This window comes from Corapipo altera, unplaced genomic scaffold, assembly GCF_003945725.1.
Source record: "Corapipo altera isolate COAL_440 unplaced genomic scaffold, ASM394572v1 262, whole genome shotgun sequence".
Taxonomy (NCBI): Eukaryota; Metazoa; Chordata; class Aves; order Passeriformes; family Pipridae; genus Corapipo; species Corapipo altera.
The window spans coordinates 1,719-20,638 of NW_020885118.1; the positions used below are offsets into that span (position 1 = coordinate 1,719).

Consider the following 18,920-nt stretch of genomic DNA (forward strand, 5'->3'; position numbering starts at 1 on the left):
ATTAACCCCGGGTAAACAGAGCTGCCTGCCAGCCAACCCTCGGGGCACGGGGACCCGCAGCTGCTCCTCCCCACCTGGAGGGGAGACAGAAAAGCTGGGGTCATCAGGGACACTGCTGGAGCTGGACGGTGGCGCAGAGCTGAAGCGCCGGTGGCAGAGTGCCATGGCCTGCTGACGGTGTGCCATGGGCGGGATCAGCCACCAGCACTATAAGTAGGGCTGGTGACGATCCACCCTGGGAAACCAACCGCTGAACCCCGGCAAAGCACCTGCTGAACCCCGGCGTGTGGAGCAGGCAGCGTGGGCCGGGTGGAGGAGGCGCCCAGGAGGAGCTGTGGTGAGGGTGTCCTGTGCTGGGGAGCCCAACAGCACGTGCTCGATGCCAACGCAGTGTCCATAGGCTCTGGCACACCCGGGACATGGATCACAGCGCTGGGACAGGTCCATAAGGGCTCCCCAGCAGGTGCCAGGCGATGGCAGGAGCTCAGGTGGGGCTCCTGGGAACCTTCCCAGAGCCCCCAGTTGGGCCGTGCCCTGTCTCTGATTCCGACTCCGACTTCGAGGACACGGCTGTGGGTGGCACAGGACCCGGTGCTGGGGCACAGAACCCCTCCCAGGTCATCCACAGCGGCCACTTCATGGTGTCGTCCCCACACAGCGACGCGCTGCCCCGGCGGCGGCACCACCGCGCCAAGCCCGAGCCGGCTGATCCCCGGAGCATCGACCCGACCCTCACCCGGCTCTTCGAGTGCATGAGCCTGGAGTACAGGTGAGTCCCAGAGCCCTCACACTGGCATGTGTCTCATGGGCCCCCAGCTCTCTGAAGGCGTGAGGGGCTGAGCCCTGCTGCCCAACCGGGGCCTTGTTGCCAGCTGACATCATCCCCCTCTTCACGGGCTGTGTGTGCCATATGCTCAGAAAACACCATCCTGGGAGGTTCTGGGGAGAAAGGGCTGGTGCTGGGTTGTTGGCCACGGAGGCGGGTGAGAAGTTCCTCCTCTTTTGATGTGTAGCTTGACTCTGCTCCACCTTCCCATGAGATCCAGCATCGCTGTGCTCAGCTGTAGCACCCTCATGGCCAGACCCTGTGCACCCCACAGAACAGCAGTGACCCTGTGGGCAGCCAGCACTCAGCCTTTGGCATTCCAGCCCAGAGCAGGAGTCCTGTGTTCTGTCCTTGACTCTGTCCACATGTCCTGAGGTTATTCCATGACAAGCACTAGCAGCACTAAGGGCTGGATGGCTGCACAGGCTTTTGTCCAGGGTCTCCCAAAAGCTTCCCACCTTCTCTCCTGCTAAATCTGATGGGTGACTGGATCATTCTCCTGCCACACAAATCACCCAAGCCCTGGTGACAGCTCCTTGGTGACAACAGGACAGACTGCAACATGTCTCTTAGTGCCTTGGTCCACATTCTTGAAGCCAGATCCCTCCTTTGCCCCCAGGTTTTGACTTCTCTCCAGCATGGCATCAGAGGGACTTCCTCAGGTCAGTGCAAATCTGCATAGCCTTCCCAAAAGAAAGAAACCTGGAATTACAATATCCCAGGTGGAAACCTGGAATAACAATGTGCTGCTGATGCTGCATGAAAGCAGAAGCTCAGCAAAGCAGCCTTGAAGAGGTGCCCATTGCCTTCCCCCTCATTCAGTGGCTCATTTAGGGTCTCATCCAGGACCTGAGGTCTCAGGTTTGCCTTGAAGACCTTGAGTGCTTCATGTGATGGAATATGTGGTCACTGCCAGGGCATCCTTGGGGATGCTGAGCACAGAGACAGCACTCCAAGGGTACCAGTTCCCACATACCTGGCCTGTCACCACGTCCCAGGTGCCTGGTTTGTGGCAGCTGGCAGGGCACAGCTCTGCCATTCCACTGCAGTCAGGGTTCCATTGTTCCAGATCTCCCAACCCCTTGGACTCTCTCAGTGCTTCATTTCCTTCCTGCGCTGGGCATGGCAATGCCCACACCAGCTCTGCTGCAGTGGGACCCTCATCCAAGCCCTGTCTAACCTGGCCTGGAACACTTTCAGGGATGGGGCAGCCACAGCTTCTCTGGGCAGCCTGTGCCAGGGCCTCACCACCCTCCCAGGGAAAAATTTCTTCCCAATATCCCATCTAACCCTGCCCTCTGGCAGTAGGATGCCATTCCCCTTGTCCTGTCACTCCAGGCCCTTGCCCAAAGTCCCTGTCCAGCTCTCTTGAAACCCCTTTATGCACTGGAAGGGGCTCTGAGGCGTCCCTGGAGCCTTCTCTTCTCCAGGGTGGACACACCCCCAGCTGTCCCAGCCCTTCCCTTGCTAATACATTTTGACACCCTTGTAGGCAGCACTTGGAGGAAGGTATCAGAGTGGGAAAATGCAGTTTAAAGGTACTTGGTGCACCTCTACATTTAGTCTCATCTGATCTGTAACTTCTCTGCATCACCTGCCATTTTGCACCTTCCATGCCAGCCAGGTTCCCCAGACAGGGGGTTGGTGCAGCATGGCCTCAGCTGGAGTCACCAGCCCAAGGTCCCTCAGTCCTCAGGAGAGCAGCCACAGTTTATTGCAGACTAACTCCCTAACCAAGGAGGAACCACAGAAAGGTGTCAGCTTTGGAATTCATCATCCAGCTCCTTTGGAGGGCAGGGCTGGGTCCAAAGCCAGGTCAGGTTGCTCAGGGCCATCACTGAGCCCACCATGTTCCAGCCTCCCCAGGGCTGCCCCGCTCTCACAGGGAGGAGTGCTGTCCATGGCTTTAGTTGGAGTTTCCCTGTTCCAACTGGTGTAGCTGGTGGCAGTAAGTAGATTCTCTCTTTACCTTCTTCAAGATAAACAAACCCATTCCTCTCCCTCCTCTTCTGTCATGTGCCTTAATCCCCAACCATCTGAACACCCTCCTCTGGGATTGCTCCAGTTTGTGAACCTCCCTCTTGGACCAGGAGACCAGTCTGGGCACAGTAGCCAGCCTTGGCCATCACAGTGTGGAGCAGAGGGGAACTATCCCACCTCCTGGCGAGCTGTGACTGCTGCAGCCACACATCCCTTGCTGTCTGGCACAGTTTCAAAGGTCTTTGAACTTTCCCTGAACATTTTTCAATGGCTATAGCTGGAATTCCTCCTCTCTCCAGCATTCCTCCTGGGCATTTCACAGACATTATGGCAGTCCTGTCTCAGCCTGAGCAATCACCCCAGGGATCTGACTTATTTTCCCCTCCTGGGCGGACTGTGCATCACCCCTGGCTTGGAAAGAAACTCTCTCTCCACATCAAGGTTTGCTTCCAGCAGTAAGTTGTTCCCTCAGATCCTTCAAAGAGAGGCAATCCCTGCTCCAGAGTCTTCCTTGTGGTCCTGGAGGCTGAGTTTCTTTTTACCAGTATTTCAGGACACTTAGAACAGCTCTCCTGCCAAAGGCTTAATGAGTCTCTCCCACTCCTTCTCCTACAACAGCCTTAATTTCTGGAATCCCTTCCTTAGACTGTTGTTTCTCCCGTGGGTGATGTTTCTCCCTGCAGCCCACCTGGCTACCCCTCCTTCCCCAAAAGGCTGAGTGTGGAGCTGAACCAGCTGGGCTCACAACCCTTCCCATGACCCATTCCTGGGAGTCACTGACCTGGGGAACATCCTCCTGAAGGGAGAAAAACTGGGAGCAGACTGGGAGCTGCAAACTGCAGCCTCTCGTGGTCTTACCTGGCACACATCTGCCTCAAGTTCCAGAAGTGTCTTCCCGTAGCTGTTCCCAGAGTGTGGTGTGGATGAACCTCCTCTTCTCCCTGCAAGTAACAAGGGAGAGATTTGGCAGGTAGGGACGTTAGACTGGGAATTGACCTGGAGCATCCACTCTGCCCCTCTTGTGATTCGAAACAAGGCAGCTTGTGTGCCAATTCCCTACTAATTCATCCTCCTGGCAGGCTCTGTGTCTCCCCTGGAAGAGGTGGAATTGCTGCAATAGCTTCAACACGCTCTCTGATTGATTTTCTAGTTCACAGTGCCTTAAACACTCCCACAGGGGCAGCGAGCACCAGGCAGAGACCTCAGGGATGCACAAGCCGAGCTTCCCTCTCCCCATTTCCTTCTGGTAGAAGACCCCCCTTCCAGGGGATCAGATGAGGGGGAAAGTCTCTCCTGCTCAGGCTAAACCCACCCACACTGTGTTGTGCTTGTGCTGTCATTAGTGTCAGGGAGCTGTGAGCCTTTTCTCTGCCATTCCCTGGAGTTTTGGGGCTGATCCTGCCCAAGGATTGTGCAGAGGGGCCGGGCTGGTGTGCTGGTGCACCCACCCTGATGCACTGGGGAGTCATACCTCCAGAGACCACCGAAATAACTGGCTGTGGAGGTGTAGCTTGGCTTGTAACTCTCCAGCTCTCAGGTGACTTTTTGCAAGAGTTTTTCAATGCCTTCACTTCTCATCTGTGACAGGAAAATGTCCGTTCCATCTCTGCCTGGAGTACACACAGAGCATGTCCCTACATCATCCCAGCACAGTCTATCAACACCTTTGTTCAACACCATCCCCGAATCACCCCTGGGCTGAGCTCAGTCCCAGCACAGCTGGCACAGCAGTTATTTCATCCACAGTGAAGAAAACAGCTTGTTTAGGTAGTGGAGTTTGAAGGTGGATTTGAACACAGCCATTTTTCACTTAGGGGGCACTTTCCAGGGAAACCGTGGTTGGATTTTTAACTTTCTTTGCCAGACTCCGGATTTTAAAACATAAAAACTCAAGAAAATACATGACCATGGTAGTAAAATTTGTGAGAAATGGAAGATGAGTGTTCAGGACGTGCAGGGAACACTCTCCTCCTTCCTGTCAGCCCCAGGAACAGCCATGTCCCACAGCCCAGGGAGTGAAGGGGGCTCTAATAGCCCCATAGGGATCCTGCTTCTTGGAAGGGATAAGCAGGCTTGTCCCTGCCAGAGGACCCTCAGCTCAGCTGTTCCCTTCCTGCTGCCACTCATTTCTCTTTGTGCAGCCCCTGCATCTCTCCAGATCACTCTTCCCTGCTCCTCTTGCTGCTGATGGGGGGAAAAAACCAATTTTGCCGCAGAATCAGGGACTCCAACACCTGAATGGATGGGTAAATAAGCCATGGAGCAAACAAGGTGCTGTGGACCTACACTGGGGTTGAACCCAGGCTGAGCCCTGCTCCCACCTCACCCCATCCCACAAATACCCTGTAACCCACTGTTTCCCAGTCCCTCTGACTGTGGGGCAGCAAGCCCCTCAACCTGTTTAGGGCACCCTAAACCGTTCCCATGATTCAATGTGGGGTTTGCATCCATCTCCCTGGGAAGATAATTTCAGGAAAGGGTAGGGCCGTATTCAAGGCAAAGCAGGGAGCAAAGATCAGACTGATAAGCCCCAAAAATGAAAGGATCATTAAGGAGAGAAAAAGGCAGTTGGAGGCAAAGCCCAAAGGCATCACGCCACTGCCTCCAGACCCCACAGCAGCTCCGTGGCCACCGCCCCACAGGCCCTACGCGTGACCAAGGTGTCTGACTGCACACCAAGGGATTGGGCTGCTCCTTTCAGCTGTCTGTGAGTGAGGAGCGTGGCCTTGACCAGCAGGATTTGGCCTTGTGCCTGGGAAAACCGTCCTTTCCATTGGCTCCCCCGCTTGGCAGCACCGCGCTGTTTGCCTGGGGTGACACTGGGGAAAGTTCAAAATCCTGGTGATAGTGGAGTGGCCAGTGTGTAGTCGAGTCCTTAACTCTCTGCAGGCTGGAGCCACGGGGCCTCAGGTCCTTTTCCAGCCCCTGGGGCTGTGGGTTGGGCTGTATCTCCCTTGGGAAACTGTCTCCATCCACCCCCGTGGGTGGAAGCACCCACTTGCAGACACATCCTGGCATCAGGCTCTGGAGGTGGAGGTGTCCCTGGTCCTCCTCCTCTGCAGGAGGCATATTTCAAGGTAAGTCAAAGCAGATTTCAAGGCAAGAACCCACCAAAATCATAGTTAGAGAATTTCTGGAGGTTTCACAAGCTTGAATGAACAAGTCAGAGGCTTCTTACACCATTCTCATCCCCAGCACCTCCCTGGGGACACAGCCCAGAGGCACCTGGATGCACCCAAGGAGAGGCTGGGAACAGGGGATACAGCACTCCAGTCTCCACCTTTCCTGCTCCCTGCATGAGCCAAGTGGGACTCAGGAGCACTGAGATCTTTAGGGAAGATTGGCTGGGGAGGGATCCCATGCATGCTGCAGCCACCTCTCAGAGGGACCCCTGGAGCAGCTGGCATTGCCCCAGGGCCATGCCCTGATGGGTGGGAGAACTGGGAGAGGTGAAATGGACCCCAAAGTGAGGCAGAGGGACCCCTGGGGCAGCAGGACCACCAGGACCTCCCCAGTGGGGGCACACGAGCGACTGTGTCCCTTGGCTGGATGGAAACAAGACAATGAGTGAAATGAGGCTTCCCCCAATGCAGGTCCCATCAGGGACATCACCACCACCACAACGAGCTGTAGAACAAACACAGCTGCCTCTGGGAGTTGGGAAATCGGAAGCAAGGAGCCCAGTTCGGGCTGGGGGGCACAGGTTTGCAGAGATGGGTATGGAGAAGAGGTCAGGGCAGCTCTGGCTGAAGGCAGGGCTGGTCTTGCTCTCTGTCTGTCTTGGGGCACAGACAAGTGTCCCTTAACATCCTGAACATCCTCCAGTGCTGTCCTGCCTTCCCAGATCCCCCAGGATGGCTGCCACTGAAAGCAGCATTTCCAAGTCTTTCATGGCATGAAAAGGAGGGTCAGAAATAGCTGCCCAAACGCTGTGATGAGGCAAGAGCCACCACAGCACATGTCCCTGAGCGTCTCGCCTGGGCAGGAGACTTCCCTTCCTGTCCCCTAGGGCTGGGACACAGCTGGCCTGGTCAGGGACAGTGGGATCTCTCCTCAGAGCTGGGGTTCAAACCACAAGGAATCAATTCCTCTGTGTGCTGTGCTTTAATTCTGGGGGTTTGAGAAGCCTCCTGTGGGTCTGTGAAGCTCAGGGATTAGGCCTGTGCTGCTCTCGGAGCGCACAGGAGTTGGGAATGCTCCTGTGGGTGCTCCCAGAGGTGCCTGCCAAGCCTCCTGTAGCAGAGCCACCTGGCTTTGCCTGCTCCTGACTTGCCACCAGGCTGGTGGCCCCTAGGCATGTCCCCCTAGGTATGTCTTGAGGCACAGCCCCCCGGGGAGACCCCGAACTGGAAGGACTGTGGGATGGTGCCCCTCAGCCTCCCCTTCGCTTGGTGTTTCAGTGGGAAGTTGGTGTCACCCAAGTGGAAGAATTTCAAGGGGCTGAGGCTGCTTTGCCGGGATAAAATTCGTCTCAACAACGCGATCTGGAGAGCGTGGTACATCCAGTGTGAGTATGGGCCAGACCCTGCTCCCTCTGCCAGGAGCCAGGCTGTGCCCAGGGGGATGGGGCTGGCACCGGGGCGACCATGTGCAGGTGCGTGGATAAATCATGGATGGGGCATGGATAATGCCAGCTGTGCTCTCTCCTGTGCAGATGTGGAGAGGAGGAAGAACCCTGTGTGTGGCTTCATCACCCCTCTGGAGGGATTGGAGGCTGATGAGCACCGAAAACCAGAGGTAGGGCGGGGTCCCTCACAGGTCTGAGTGGCACAGCAGGGAGTGGCACAGCTTTCCCATTTGCTGGGAAAGGTGTTTCTGACATGGCACAGGGCAAACAGCCCTGGCTGTGGGGTGTTGGGGCTGGGGGGCTCAGCCATAACCCCCTGTCCTGCCCCCCCAGGCTGTTGTGCTGGAGGGGAACTACTGGAAGCGCCGCATCGAGGTGGTGATGAGGGAGTACCACAAGTGGAGGATCTACTACAAGAAGCGGGTGAGTGGCTCTGCCTGTGCTGCTCCTCCTCCTGAGGCAGTGCCAGTGGTGGGGTGGAACACCAGTGTGCCCACCCTGGAGCTGTGGCTGACAGGGAGGGATGTGACAGACTCTTGCCAGTGTAGGGGGGGGCTGCTGGCTGCCCCTCCTGAGCTGTCACCCTCATCCTGCCCCACAACATACCCACCCTGCCTGGAGGGGTGACACAAATTGTCTTCTCCTTCAGCTTCGAAAGTCCACCCGGGAGGGAGAGATCTCCAGTCCAAAGCAGGTGAGTCTGCTGGGAAAGGGTGGGGAGGGGGAAAAGGGAGGCACGATGCAGACCCCTGCACTGGGCAGCTTGGGAGAAGGGCAGAGGAAAGCCCCATGGTGTGGCAAGCTCCATGGGATGGGATGCCAAGCACTTGGGATGCTGGATTCACCCTTCTGGAAGCAGCAGAGTGCCAGATGTGAAGGTTTGGAGTCATAACACTGTGGGAAGCATGGGGGATGCCAGGGGAGCAGCCACAGAGCCAGGCATCCCCACAAGAGGTGCCCACCTGGCTCCTTTGCTCCGTGTCATGCAGGATGAGGATGTCTGGAGGCCAACAGAGAAATGGTGCAACCAGCTCTTCTGCAACGTGGTGCCAGTGCTGCTTGGGAATGAGGAAGAGGAGCCTGGGAGCAGGCAGCACTTTGACTTGGACACCTTCCTCTCAGATATATCTGATACCCTCTTCACCATGACACAGATGCCCAGCACTCACCAGGCACTTCCCGAGGACGGTAGGTGCCCCAGACCGTGCTCCAGCAGGATGTGGAGACGGAGCAGGGTGGTGGGATGGGATGGCCCTGGCTCTCCACAGGGTGGGCACCCACCTCCCTGCCCAGGGAAGGGTCCAGTGACACAGGGTGACTGGGGTGACACAGAGGGGTGGCAGGTAGTGGTGGGAGCAGCCCTGAAGGGTGGTCTTAGGTGTGCAGTGGCTGGGCCCTGATGTTCCAGCTCTGCCCTCTTCCAGCGTATGTTGGGAATGCTGACATGATACAGCCGGACTTGGCACCCCTGCAGCCCAGCCTGGATGACATGGACATCTCAGGTAAGAGCCAGCCTGGATGTGGTACCACATCCCACACAACCCTACACCCCACGGCAGCCCAAAATGGGGGGTCAGAGGGTTGGCCAGGCTACTGAGGGAGCTGCTGGGGCAGGCAGAAGCACCAGACACCCAGTGCCATGGGAAAAGCAGCATGGGATGGGCAGGGGCTGTAGGCAGGGAGTTGGTGTACTTGCCTCCAGCTGGACAGAGCCACAGAGAATTGGGAAAGTTCAAGCCAGGAGCTGTGGGAGGGGATTTCTATAAGCAGAGGATCTTTCCAGGCGTGCCAAAGCCCCTCATTTTGGCTGCAGATAGAGGAAGGACAATTGTCCCAAACTGGAAGAGGAAACCCCTGGAGGGCAGGTTCTGCATCCACTCCTCACCCCACTTCCCAGCCAGCCCCAGGCTGAGCACCCCAAGGGACTGGGACCCTGCACTGGGCTTTGCTACATCCCCTGGGGACAAGCCACTGTCCCTGCCAGGCTGCCCAGAGACAAACCTGGCACTGGTGTCCAGCTAGGGCAGGGGGATGACGGAGGAACACCAGGAAGGGGGCAGCAGCACCCTCGCCCACGCTACCATGCAGGCTCTGAGCTGTGAGTGTCCCTGTGTGCCATGGAATCAGCTGGGACACATCCTGGTCCCAGCAGTGTCCCCATATGCCAGGGCAGGGCACCACTGGGGACCAGCTTTGCCCTCGAATGTGCTGGAGCTGGGCACACTGTGGGGGTTGGTGGCTGCAAGCCCTCCAGGTAGCTGGTGGCCTCAGGCAGCAGCAGCATCTCCAGACCCCCATGTGAGCCTGGAGCTCCATGGCCCGTCTCCACTTCCTTCGGCAGGAGGAAACAAGGGCACTTGCGCCATACGGCTGAGGGGTGATGCAAGACCAGATGCTGGCAGGGAGCAGGATGGGCACTCTGTGTGCCAGGGCAGGCGGTGGGATGCCCTGGGGATGGATGAGGTGGGAAGGCTCCTGCCAGCACCTCCTTGGCTCATTCCCTCCAGAGATCCCATCAGGGTGGACCACACTGGGAAGAGGGTCTGTCCCGTGGCTGACTCTTTGCCCCTTGTCCCCTGGTGCCCCATATGGACATCAGTCAGTGAACAGCTCCAAGGGGGTCAAATTGACCCTTGACAAGTGTCCCTCCCCCTGAGAGGTCCTGTGTGGTGTCACAGTAGCAGCCCCAGCACCCCTCTGAGGGCCCAGCATGGCCTCATGCTCAAGCAGATGGCAGGAGCACAGTGGTGCTCAGCTGAACCAATGTTTCAGCCAGGTTGGCTTTTTTCCTGGGAGAAGGCCTGCACTTTGCTCCAGGGTGCTGTCTGGGAATAGGGTTTTACGGCAAGCTATATAATAGGGTTTTACTGCAAGCTATATAATAGGGTTTTACTGCAAGCCACTAAATCACAGGGAAGCGTTCTTTCCAGTTCTGCCTGTGCCCAGCAGCTCGGAACAGGGACACTGCTGGGGCTGGGGAGGGTCCAAAAAGTCCTCCTGGGGTCAGGGACAGTGTCCCAGCTGTGGCTCCTGGACTGCTGGAGAGGGGCTGGTGTGCCCTGGGGCAGGGCAGCATTCCATGGGGCGCTTGGAGACTCATGGCTGAGAGTTTTGTCCTAGATATGGGACATTTCCTGGGACACCGTGTGGGGCAGCTCCTTGGATGATGAGGGGTTGCAGCCGAGGGCTGTGTGTGTGCCATGTCCCCCGTGGGGAAGTGGGGAGAGGAGATGGGGGTGAATGGTGGGTGCTGGATGCCACCAACCCAATTATGTCCCAGAGGACACTTTTTCAGCAGGGCAGGCCATGGTTTTCTGTGACTCCCTCACGCAGAGCTGTGCGGGGTGGGCACCGTGGGGTCACAGGGCTGTCACCGTGTCGGGTGGCCCTGGCAGAGCTCAGCGCCTGCCAGTCAGAGCCTGCAAGCCAACCCCCAAATGAGGAAGCATCTCGTGTCCGCGGCGGGTCTGGAGCGCGGTGCAGGGCAGATGGAGAAGTCCTGATGGCAGAGGCGAGGGAGCAGCCCAGCCCCGTGCCCCGCTGGCACCGCGCTCCAGGTAGGACCCACGCTGGGCACGGGGGCACTGGGGGCTGGGCTGGGCGTCCCACGGGGCGGCATTGCCCCACTCCACCACAGGGCTCTCCCAGAGCCTGTGGCCAGTCCTGGAGGGTCCTTAGGTTGGGAAGGGGCTCTGCAGCCCCAATCCCAGCAGAGAGCAGCCCCAGGTTTGAGCAGGATGCCAAAGGCCTGGTGTGCTGACCACGTGAGCTATTCTCCCTCGAGCAGCACCGTGCCCTGGCCGTGCTGCACTACCTGGAGTGGGGCAGGGTGATGTGATGGTGCAGAGGAGCATGGGCAGGAGCTGTGGGGTGGGGCAGGAGCATGGACAGGAGCTGTGGGGTGGGGAAGGGGCAGGAGAAAGGGAGGACAGGGCTCCCAGGGGCTGCCATCCCTGTAGCACAGCAAGAAGCACAAGAGGCACAAATCTGCCTAGCTGGGCACCAGAAATGCCTATAAATACCCACAGAGCTTTGGTGCCAGTGGCAGAGGCAGCCCAGTGTGGGCACAGTGCAGGTGGGGGCAGCGTGGGGCTGGGCTACAGCCCAGGAAGGGTGAGACCCTGCCTGGCAGCATCAGGGCACTCACTGAGTGCCAGCCCGTGGAGGGGCAGAGGTGGCCCTGCCATGCCCCCAGGGACTCACCACGGCCTTGGCAGAGGGAAGGGGCAGTCTGGGGGCTGTCTGGGACAGCTCAGCAGTGGCTCTGCCCCATCTCACACTGCTGTTTCCCTCAGATGGCAGTACATGCCATGCTGGAATCATCACCATGTCCAGTCCCGTGGCATCCCACAGTGCTGGCACATTTGCTCCTCCAGTGTAGATTCAACAGGGTCTCAGGCCTTTGTGGGCCCCAGTCAGGACACCCTGGGTGCTGGAGCCTGGACCACAGCTGGTGCCCTGGTCATGGCTGCACACACCAGGCAGGCAGAGCCGGCAGCAGGGCCTGGAGGTGGCACTGCCAGTGCCAGACAAGGGCTGGAGAGGACGGCTGGGTGCTCCCTGGAGGAGATGCGAGTGCCTGTCCCAGGGTGGATGCTCAAGCACAGAGCCTGTGCCAGGGGCTGGCAGGCAGGAAATCCAGCGAGTCCTCCTGCTCCCTCCTACAGGGAAGCATCCATCCCCATCCCAGCAGCCCCATCCCAGCCCCACAGTCATCCTCTGCCCCCTCTCCTGGTGGTGATGCCAGAGCCAGCGCTGGCACAGGCACTGAGCCGAGGCGGGCGTGGGGCTGATGTGCCCGGGGAGGTGGCTTCCCAAAGTATTGGGCCAGCCCTGCGTGCCACGCCGTCTGGGCCTGCGGAAGGAGCAGGGTTGTGGGAAGGAGACAGGAAGGGAGCAGGAGTCGTGGCAGGGTCACGCGGCTCGGCTTCGGGAAGGCCATGGGATGTGGTTACCCACAGGCTGCACGCACGGCAGTGCTGGGTGGGGAGGACAGCACTCACCACCACTCCAGGGGACCATCCACATTCCCCTGTGGCTTGGGAATGCTCATCTGTACTCCCCTGCTGTGCCTCCAGCCTGGGTGTGGTGGTCCCTGCCCCAGCCCAGGGCTGATACAGCCCCACACACCCCTGGGAGCAGCCGTGGGGCTGGAGCATGTGGAGCCCAACTGGGTACCAGGAATGGGATCCCCACCCTTGGGTGGCACTCCGGGTGGGTTTTCCTGTTCCCATGCATATGGCAAGGCTGGCCCTGGGTGACAAATCTGCCCGAGCTGCCCTGGCCACACAAGGTGAAGGGGGGATTGGCAAGTCCCCAGCAGTGCCAGTAACAGGATATGGCTCCACCCTACGTGTCCCAGGGCTTGTCCCCCGTCTCTGGGCAGGTCCCCTCATTGCCAGTCGCTGTGTCTCCACTTGGCCCTGTAGATCTCTTCTTCAGCCACCGAACAGCCCCATCGCAGACACAACTGGGCTACCAGGAGCCGTCCTGCTTCTTGCCCATGGCCGAGCCCCTGTTTGATGCCGGGGAGTCCCTGATGGGTGCTAGGGGGCTGCCTGCAAGCCCTGAGGCCCCACTGTCACCCGGCACCCTCCTCCAGGTGAGCAGAATCCCAGCCCACAGCCGGTGGCTGCCGGTATCGCAGCCACCCTCCCTGATGCTCCGGTGTCTCCCGCAGCCCGGCAGTGCCTCCCAGCTCAGCCTGCACAGCGCCTTCCTGGGCCCCGAGCTGCCCCCGGCCCCCCTGCCCCCCGAGCCCCCCTCTGCAGTGCCCAGCAGCTTCAGCCCCCAGCTCCGACACAAACTCCCGCTGCAGTACGACCTCCCCACCAAGTGCCTCAGCCTGGAGCCGCCAGGACCCCACTACATCCCCCCCATCCTGTCCCCTGGGGCGCCACTACCGAGCCCAGACTCCCCCTTCTCCCCCGCCTCGGCCCCCCGCTCCAAGTTCCCCTATGCCAGCTCCCCCGGCCCCTCTCTCCTCACCCACCCTGCCTCCCCCCTCTCAGCCCCCTGCTTCGCCCCACACACCCCGGGGCTGGGCTACCCCACGGGCATGGTGCCCCCGGGGTACCCCGGCCCTGCTGCCCCCCAGCTCCTGCCCCCTGCCCTGGTGGGCGACCCCAGGTTTGCCCCCCCCAAGGGGCTGTCCCAGGGGGGGGGGGGGGCGGCCCAAGGCAAAGCCCGGTGGCACCAAGGCGAGGAGGCTGCCAGGACCCACCGTGCCCCACCTGCCTGTGTCCAACCCCTGCCTGAGCCAGTTGCTGACTGCAGGTAAGGGGGACGGGGGGGACTGTGGGGGGACACAGGGGTGAGCCTGGGGCGGATGGTATGGGAGGGATCAGAGAGGGGACCACGCTTTCTCCCTGGTGTTGGGACTCTGGGGATGCTGGGCAGGGCACATGGCTGTCCCCATGGGGACAAGCACAGGGGTGAAGATCCTCCCAGCTCCAGGAGCCAGAGGGAGCTGAGGCCCAGGCAGCCCCAGGGCTTGGCCACGGGCACTGCTGGGAAGTCCCTGTGAACCCAGGCTGGTCTCCATGGACACAACAGATAACTGGGTGTCCTGCACAACCTGCTGCCTGTAGGTGTGATGGGATAGGTCCCTTCACGCTATGTCCCTGTCCCTGTGCTTGGCTGGGGAGGGGCTGGGGTGTCCCTGCTTGCACAAGGCTCCCAAGAACATCCCCGCTGCCAAGACAGTACTGGCACCTCTCTCAGGGGTGCATCCCCCTTCTCGGGGCAGTCTGGCAGGGAAGGGGCTGCAGCAGTTGCTGGTGTGAGGGGCTGGCTGTCCCCTGGGGCGGGGAAGATCACCCCAGCCCTGACAGCCCCACACAGAAGAGCCCATCTGCTCCCTGCCCTGTCAGCCAAGCAGGACCCAGCCCTGGACGCCCCTCGCCCGATGGGTGCAGGACTCATGCCCATGGCCCCTGTCTCCCCGGTAAGCACTCACCTATCCCCCAGCTTGGGAATTCCCCCCCCCGCATTGGGAATTGCCCCCTTCAGGTTGGGAATTGCCCTCTCTTGGCTGCTGGGGCAGGGGGGGAGAAGGGGCAGATGGGCTCCAAGGGGGTCACACTTTGCTGTGGGCTGGACAGGCACGAGGGGGAAGGAGTGGACATGTGGCTGGAGGTGGCAGGATTCACCCGAGTGTCTTCAGTAAAAGAACCAGGGCAGAGGTGGGAGAGACACCTTTCCTGGGGCTCTGGGGCTGGGGCTGCCCCTGCAGATGGTTCAGTGGGGCTGCCCTTCCCTGTCCCTTGTGGGGGTTTGGCTTTCAGTGCCAACTGTGGGGTGCTGACTCCCCAACTCCCCTTCCCTCTGCCTTCTCCTAGCAGCAGAGCACTGTTCCCGAAGTCCCTGCCACCTTCCTCTCCAGAATGGCCCAGCTGAGCCCAGGACTGGCTCCTGGCTCCAGCCCTTCCCCAGTGGTGCCGGTGCCGCTGGCAGGCATGCAACCGGGCTCCCTGAGAGTCCCCAAGGCAGAGCAGCTGTCTCCCACCTCAGCTTGTGGTAAGCCAGGGGCACCCCAAAGAGCTCCACAGGGCACCACTGTTCCTGCAGAGAGCTTGGGCCAAACATTGTGGGAATGTTTTGTTTTGGCTTCAATCCCAGCTACTTCCATTCACCCAACCAAGCACAGAAGGTTCCTCCCCGCGTGGGAGGTGCAGACCCTTCACCTGCCTCCTTCTACAGGGGCAAAAGCAGAAACAGGAAAAGACAAAAACAGAGTAAAATGTCTGACTGTGGTTTTGAAACCCCAGAGCTTGGTTTTGGAGCAGGAAGTGCCTGCTTTCACCCGCGGAAACCAGCACGGCCGCTGGAAACCAGGCTCTGGTGTCATTCCCAGTTCATTCTGGTGCTGCACACCACAACCTTGCTGCCCTTGGGACTCTTGCTGGATATTTCCACCCCAAGAAACACCGGGAATTTAAAATGTCACATCTCAGATGTTCCCATTTCTGAGCAGTTGTAAATGAGTGGGATTTGGGGTAATGTGTGGTTAGAGGCTGGAGCAGAGCATCCCAGTCAGAGGGGTGGGTGCCCCAGGGCAGGGGCAGCACTGTGGGTGCTCCTCTGTGACTGTCCCAGTGTGTGACAGGTGTCACCTTGTCACAAGGGGCTGCTGCTGCCCTCTCCCCAAACCAGCATTTTCCATTTTCCAGACAGCAACTGGTGCAAGCCCAGCCAGGCTTCTCCAGGACCCGCTGCAGGGCTGGGCACTGGCACCTCCGTGCACCAACCCGTGTCCCGTCGGGGCAGGCCCGAGTCCAACAAGGTACTGCAGGAGCTCCACATGCACCCCCCTTTCCTCCTGCCCCCCCCCAAAACTCCATCCACCCTCACTGCAAGCTTTGGGCCAGCCTGTTCCCACTGGGGCTGGTGGCCCGTGGCTGTCCCCGCTGTTGGGAGGTGCCTGACGGCGCTGCCCCGCAGCTGGAGAGCCGCCGCATCACGCACATCTCCGCCGAGCAGAAGAGGCGCTTCAACATCAAGCTGGGCTTCACCACGCTGCACAGCCTGGTGAGCACGCTGAGCACCCAGCCCAGCATCAAGGTGAGCACCCAGGGCCATCCCTGGGCATGCAGGGACACCTGGGGGAGGCTGCATCCCTGCTCTGCCCCGGAGCACGGAGCTCCTGCCCCTGTAGGCACATGGAGACCTGCACTGTGCGGCCGTGCCAGGGTGGTCTGGGCTCTGGAGACTCTGCCAGGGCAGTCTGGGCCCTGTACCCCTCTCACCCCTTGGTTTCCCAGGTCAGCAAGGCCACCACCCTGCAGAAGACAGCTGAGTACATCTGTAAGCTGCAGCAGGAGCGGGCGGCTCTGCAGGATGAGGCGCAGCGGCTGCGGGAGCAGATTGAGGAGCTCAACAGCTCCATCAAGTAAGGGGGGATGTGGCTGGGGGGGCACTACCTGCTTTGGGGTGTCCAGGTAGGGCAAGTGGCAGTGCTGGAGTGGCAGCAAGACATGGTAGGTCTCCCTGGAGCACCTGTCCCTCCTAAAACCCTGGCTGGGAGAGGGCTGATGCTCAAGAGGCAGTTACTGCTTGGGACCAGACTGTGGGGCCAGGCCCCACAGCCACCCTGGGAGAGGCACACTGCCTGCCAACCCCTGCTGAGAGCTAAGGTCCTGCCGGAGCCTCTGAGCTCCTGTTGGGCCCCATGGGCAGCCCCTGTGCCTCCTGGCCTCCTAAATACGCTGCTTGTGCCCCGCAGCCTGTGCCAGGAGCAGCTGCCGGCCACGGGGGTGCCCATCACGCGCCAGCGCTTCGACCACATGCGTGGCATGTTCGACGAGTACGTCCGCTCCTCCACACTGCAGAACTGGAAGTTCTGGATCGTATCCTTTGGGTTAGGGTTAGGGTCAGCCCCTCTGACCCCTGCACCAAACACCAGGTGCTCTGGTTCACCCGCTGCTGCCGGGTCTGTGGGGTCCCTCCGGCTCTACAGGCCCTGCAGAGGGACCTGTAGGGAGGGACCCAGGGAGATGTTCCCCAGCCGAGGGCACATGGTGGGAACATGCCAAGGTGTTGTGGTTAGGAGGAATCTTCTGTTACAAGGGAGCAAAAATAATAGGAACAAATGGTTGGTCTTCAGGGAAATGGAAAGTGGAGCTGAGCTCATGCAGGCAATTGCTCCTAGTGAGATGGGAACTGGCTCAGAGGCAGCAGCCATCAGCCAGGGATTAGGAGAGGTCCAGACACAAAGCTGGGGACATGATGGCTTGGTCTTGGTGGCTGCATGGCACACTTTGGAAATACAGGGATGGAGAGGACGAAGGGCAAGGAAACCTGTAGGCAGAGGGTTGGATCTGCTCCTCTGTGAGCAGGGATTAGACACACTGGGACCATTAAACCTGCAGAGACTGTGAGGTCTGTGAAATCCCAAATGGCAGAAGGGATGGACAGGCACTGCTGCCCACAGTCTCACCCAGTGTGGGATATCTGGGCAAGGCAGATGTGGCTGCTGACAGAGCTGGGGAGCTCCTTCCTCAGGACACTGAGTAACCTAAAGCCAACATGGGCTCCAGGACACGGTCGCAGTGAAGGTATCTGTGGATTACTGCATGCACAGACCAGATTTTGGTCCCCAGATCAAAATCCCCAGTCCCTGCAGGCTGGGGGAGCACACTGGTCACACTGGTGTCCTGCCCTGCTCCTGGGCACTTTGCTAGCAGACATGGTTGGGGTTACACAGCTCTCCCACCGCCCCAGGTGACACTCAGGTCCCCATCACCCCAGCAGTTCAGGCTGGTGCCCAGTGCGGTGCTGAGCTGGGAAGGCACCCAGCAGGTCTGATCCATGGTCTGTCCTGCTGCTCCAGCCAGTTCTGCTCCAGAGCCGGGCAAGGAGATCTGTCCTGCTGCTGAGGGAGGGTGATGCCCACACCTGGCAGGTGGGAGACCATGGCTGTGGCAAGGCTGGTCCTTAACTCCTCTGCTCCCGCCAGTTCAGTATCATCATGCGGCCCCTCTTTGAGTCCTTCAATGGGATGGTGTCCACGGCAAGCATGGAGAGTCTCACCCAGACATCCCTGGCCTGGCTGGACCAGCACTGCTCCCTCCCAGCACTTCGGCCAAGTAGGTGGCCCTTTGCCTGGCTGTGGCACCCCAAGCGAGTTGGGTGGGCACAGACTAAGGGAAAGGCTGATTGGAAATAGACAGCGGTGTCCTGAGGGATGGAGAGGCTGATCCGTGGGATGTCCCGGGGCTTGTGCTCGATGCTTTCCTGTGCTCCTGTCACGCCCACCTCCCAGATGAGCTTTCTGTGCCCTAACCCGGTGTCCTGGCAGGGCAGATTCAGCCATCCCCAGAGCCCCACAGGGTGGGTTTCCCTTCGCCCCATCTGCTGGGAGCTGTGGCAGGGACTTGTCCCACTGTTCCAGCAGCTGGAGCAGGGATGGGCAGCGCCGTCTCCCGCAGGGTGGGGTCACCCCTCGCAGCCCCCGAGGAGCATCGGGAAGTGACCTGTCCCCCTTGTCCCCGCAGCCGTCCTGAGCTCCCTGCGGCAGCTGAGCGTCTCCACCTCCATCCTCAGCGACCCTGCCCGTGTCCCCGAGCAGGCGGCGCGGGCGGTGGCGGCGCTGGGACGCGGCGCCTCCTCCTCCTCCTCCTGACTGCCCCAGGAGGGCGGCCCGGGGGCTCCGGGGGTCCCAGACGGGGCTGCGAGGGGGCTGTCCCCATCTTCCCCCCCGATAAAGGACTCGCTGTGCCACGGGCCCCGCCTGGTTCTTCAGCCCCGGGGCTGTTCTAGGGCAGGGCTGGGAGGGGTGGGGTGGGACCGGGAATGGAGGGGGGTGAGACCGGGGCAGGGAGAGTCGGGGCTGGGAGCGGGGACAGGGGCTGGGGGGAGATGAGGGGAAATGGGGCAGAGGCGGGGAAGTGAGACGTGGAGTCAGATTAGGGGCGGGGGGTGGCGGGGCTGGGGGAGAGCCGGCAAGGGCTGGGGGATGCAGGGGCTGTTGGGGGCAGGAGATGGAGGAAGGAGGGGCTAGGGAGGGGGTGCGGGCAGGGGCTGGGTGCGGGCAGGGGCTGGGGGGGG

General features: G+C 60.3%; 1 protein-coding gene across 1 annotated transcript; it reads left to right on the forward strand.

Annotated features, from left to right (window-relative positions):
* Window positions 1–202: 202 nt before the first annotated feature.
* On the forward strand, window positions 203–18,640 carry MLXIPL (MLX interacting protein like). The gene is given in 18 exon segments (XM_027669941.1): window positions 203–769; window positions 7,207–7,313; window positions 7,461–7,543; window positions 7,707–7,796; window positions 8,023–8,067; window positions 8,363–8,561; window positions 8,798–8,875; window positions 12,803–12,975; window positions 13,054–13,530; window positions 13,532–13,649; window positions 14,246–14,319; window positions 14,717–14,891; window positions 15,545–15,657; window positions 15,816–15,935; window positions 16,136–16,263; window positions 16,597–16,720; window positions 17,830–17,959; window positions 18,368–18,640. Coding segments are annotated over 18 exon segments (2,658 nt in total). The 5' UTR covers window positions 203–473; the 3' UTR covers window positions 18,496–18,640.
* Window positions 18,641–18,920: the final 280 nt, after the last annotated feature.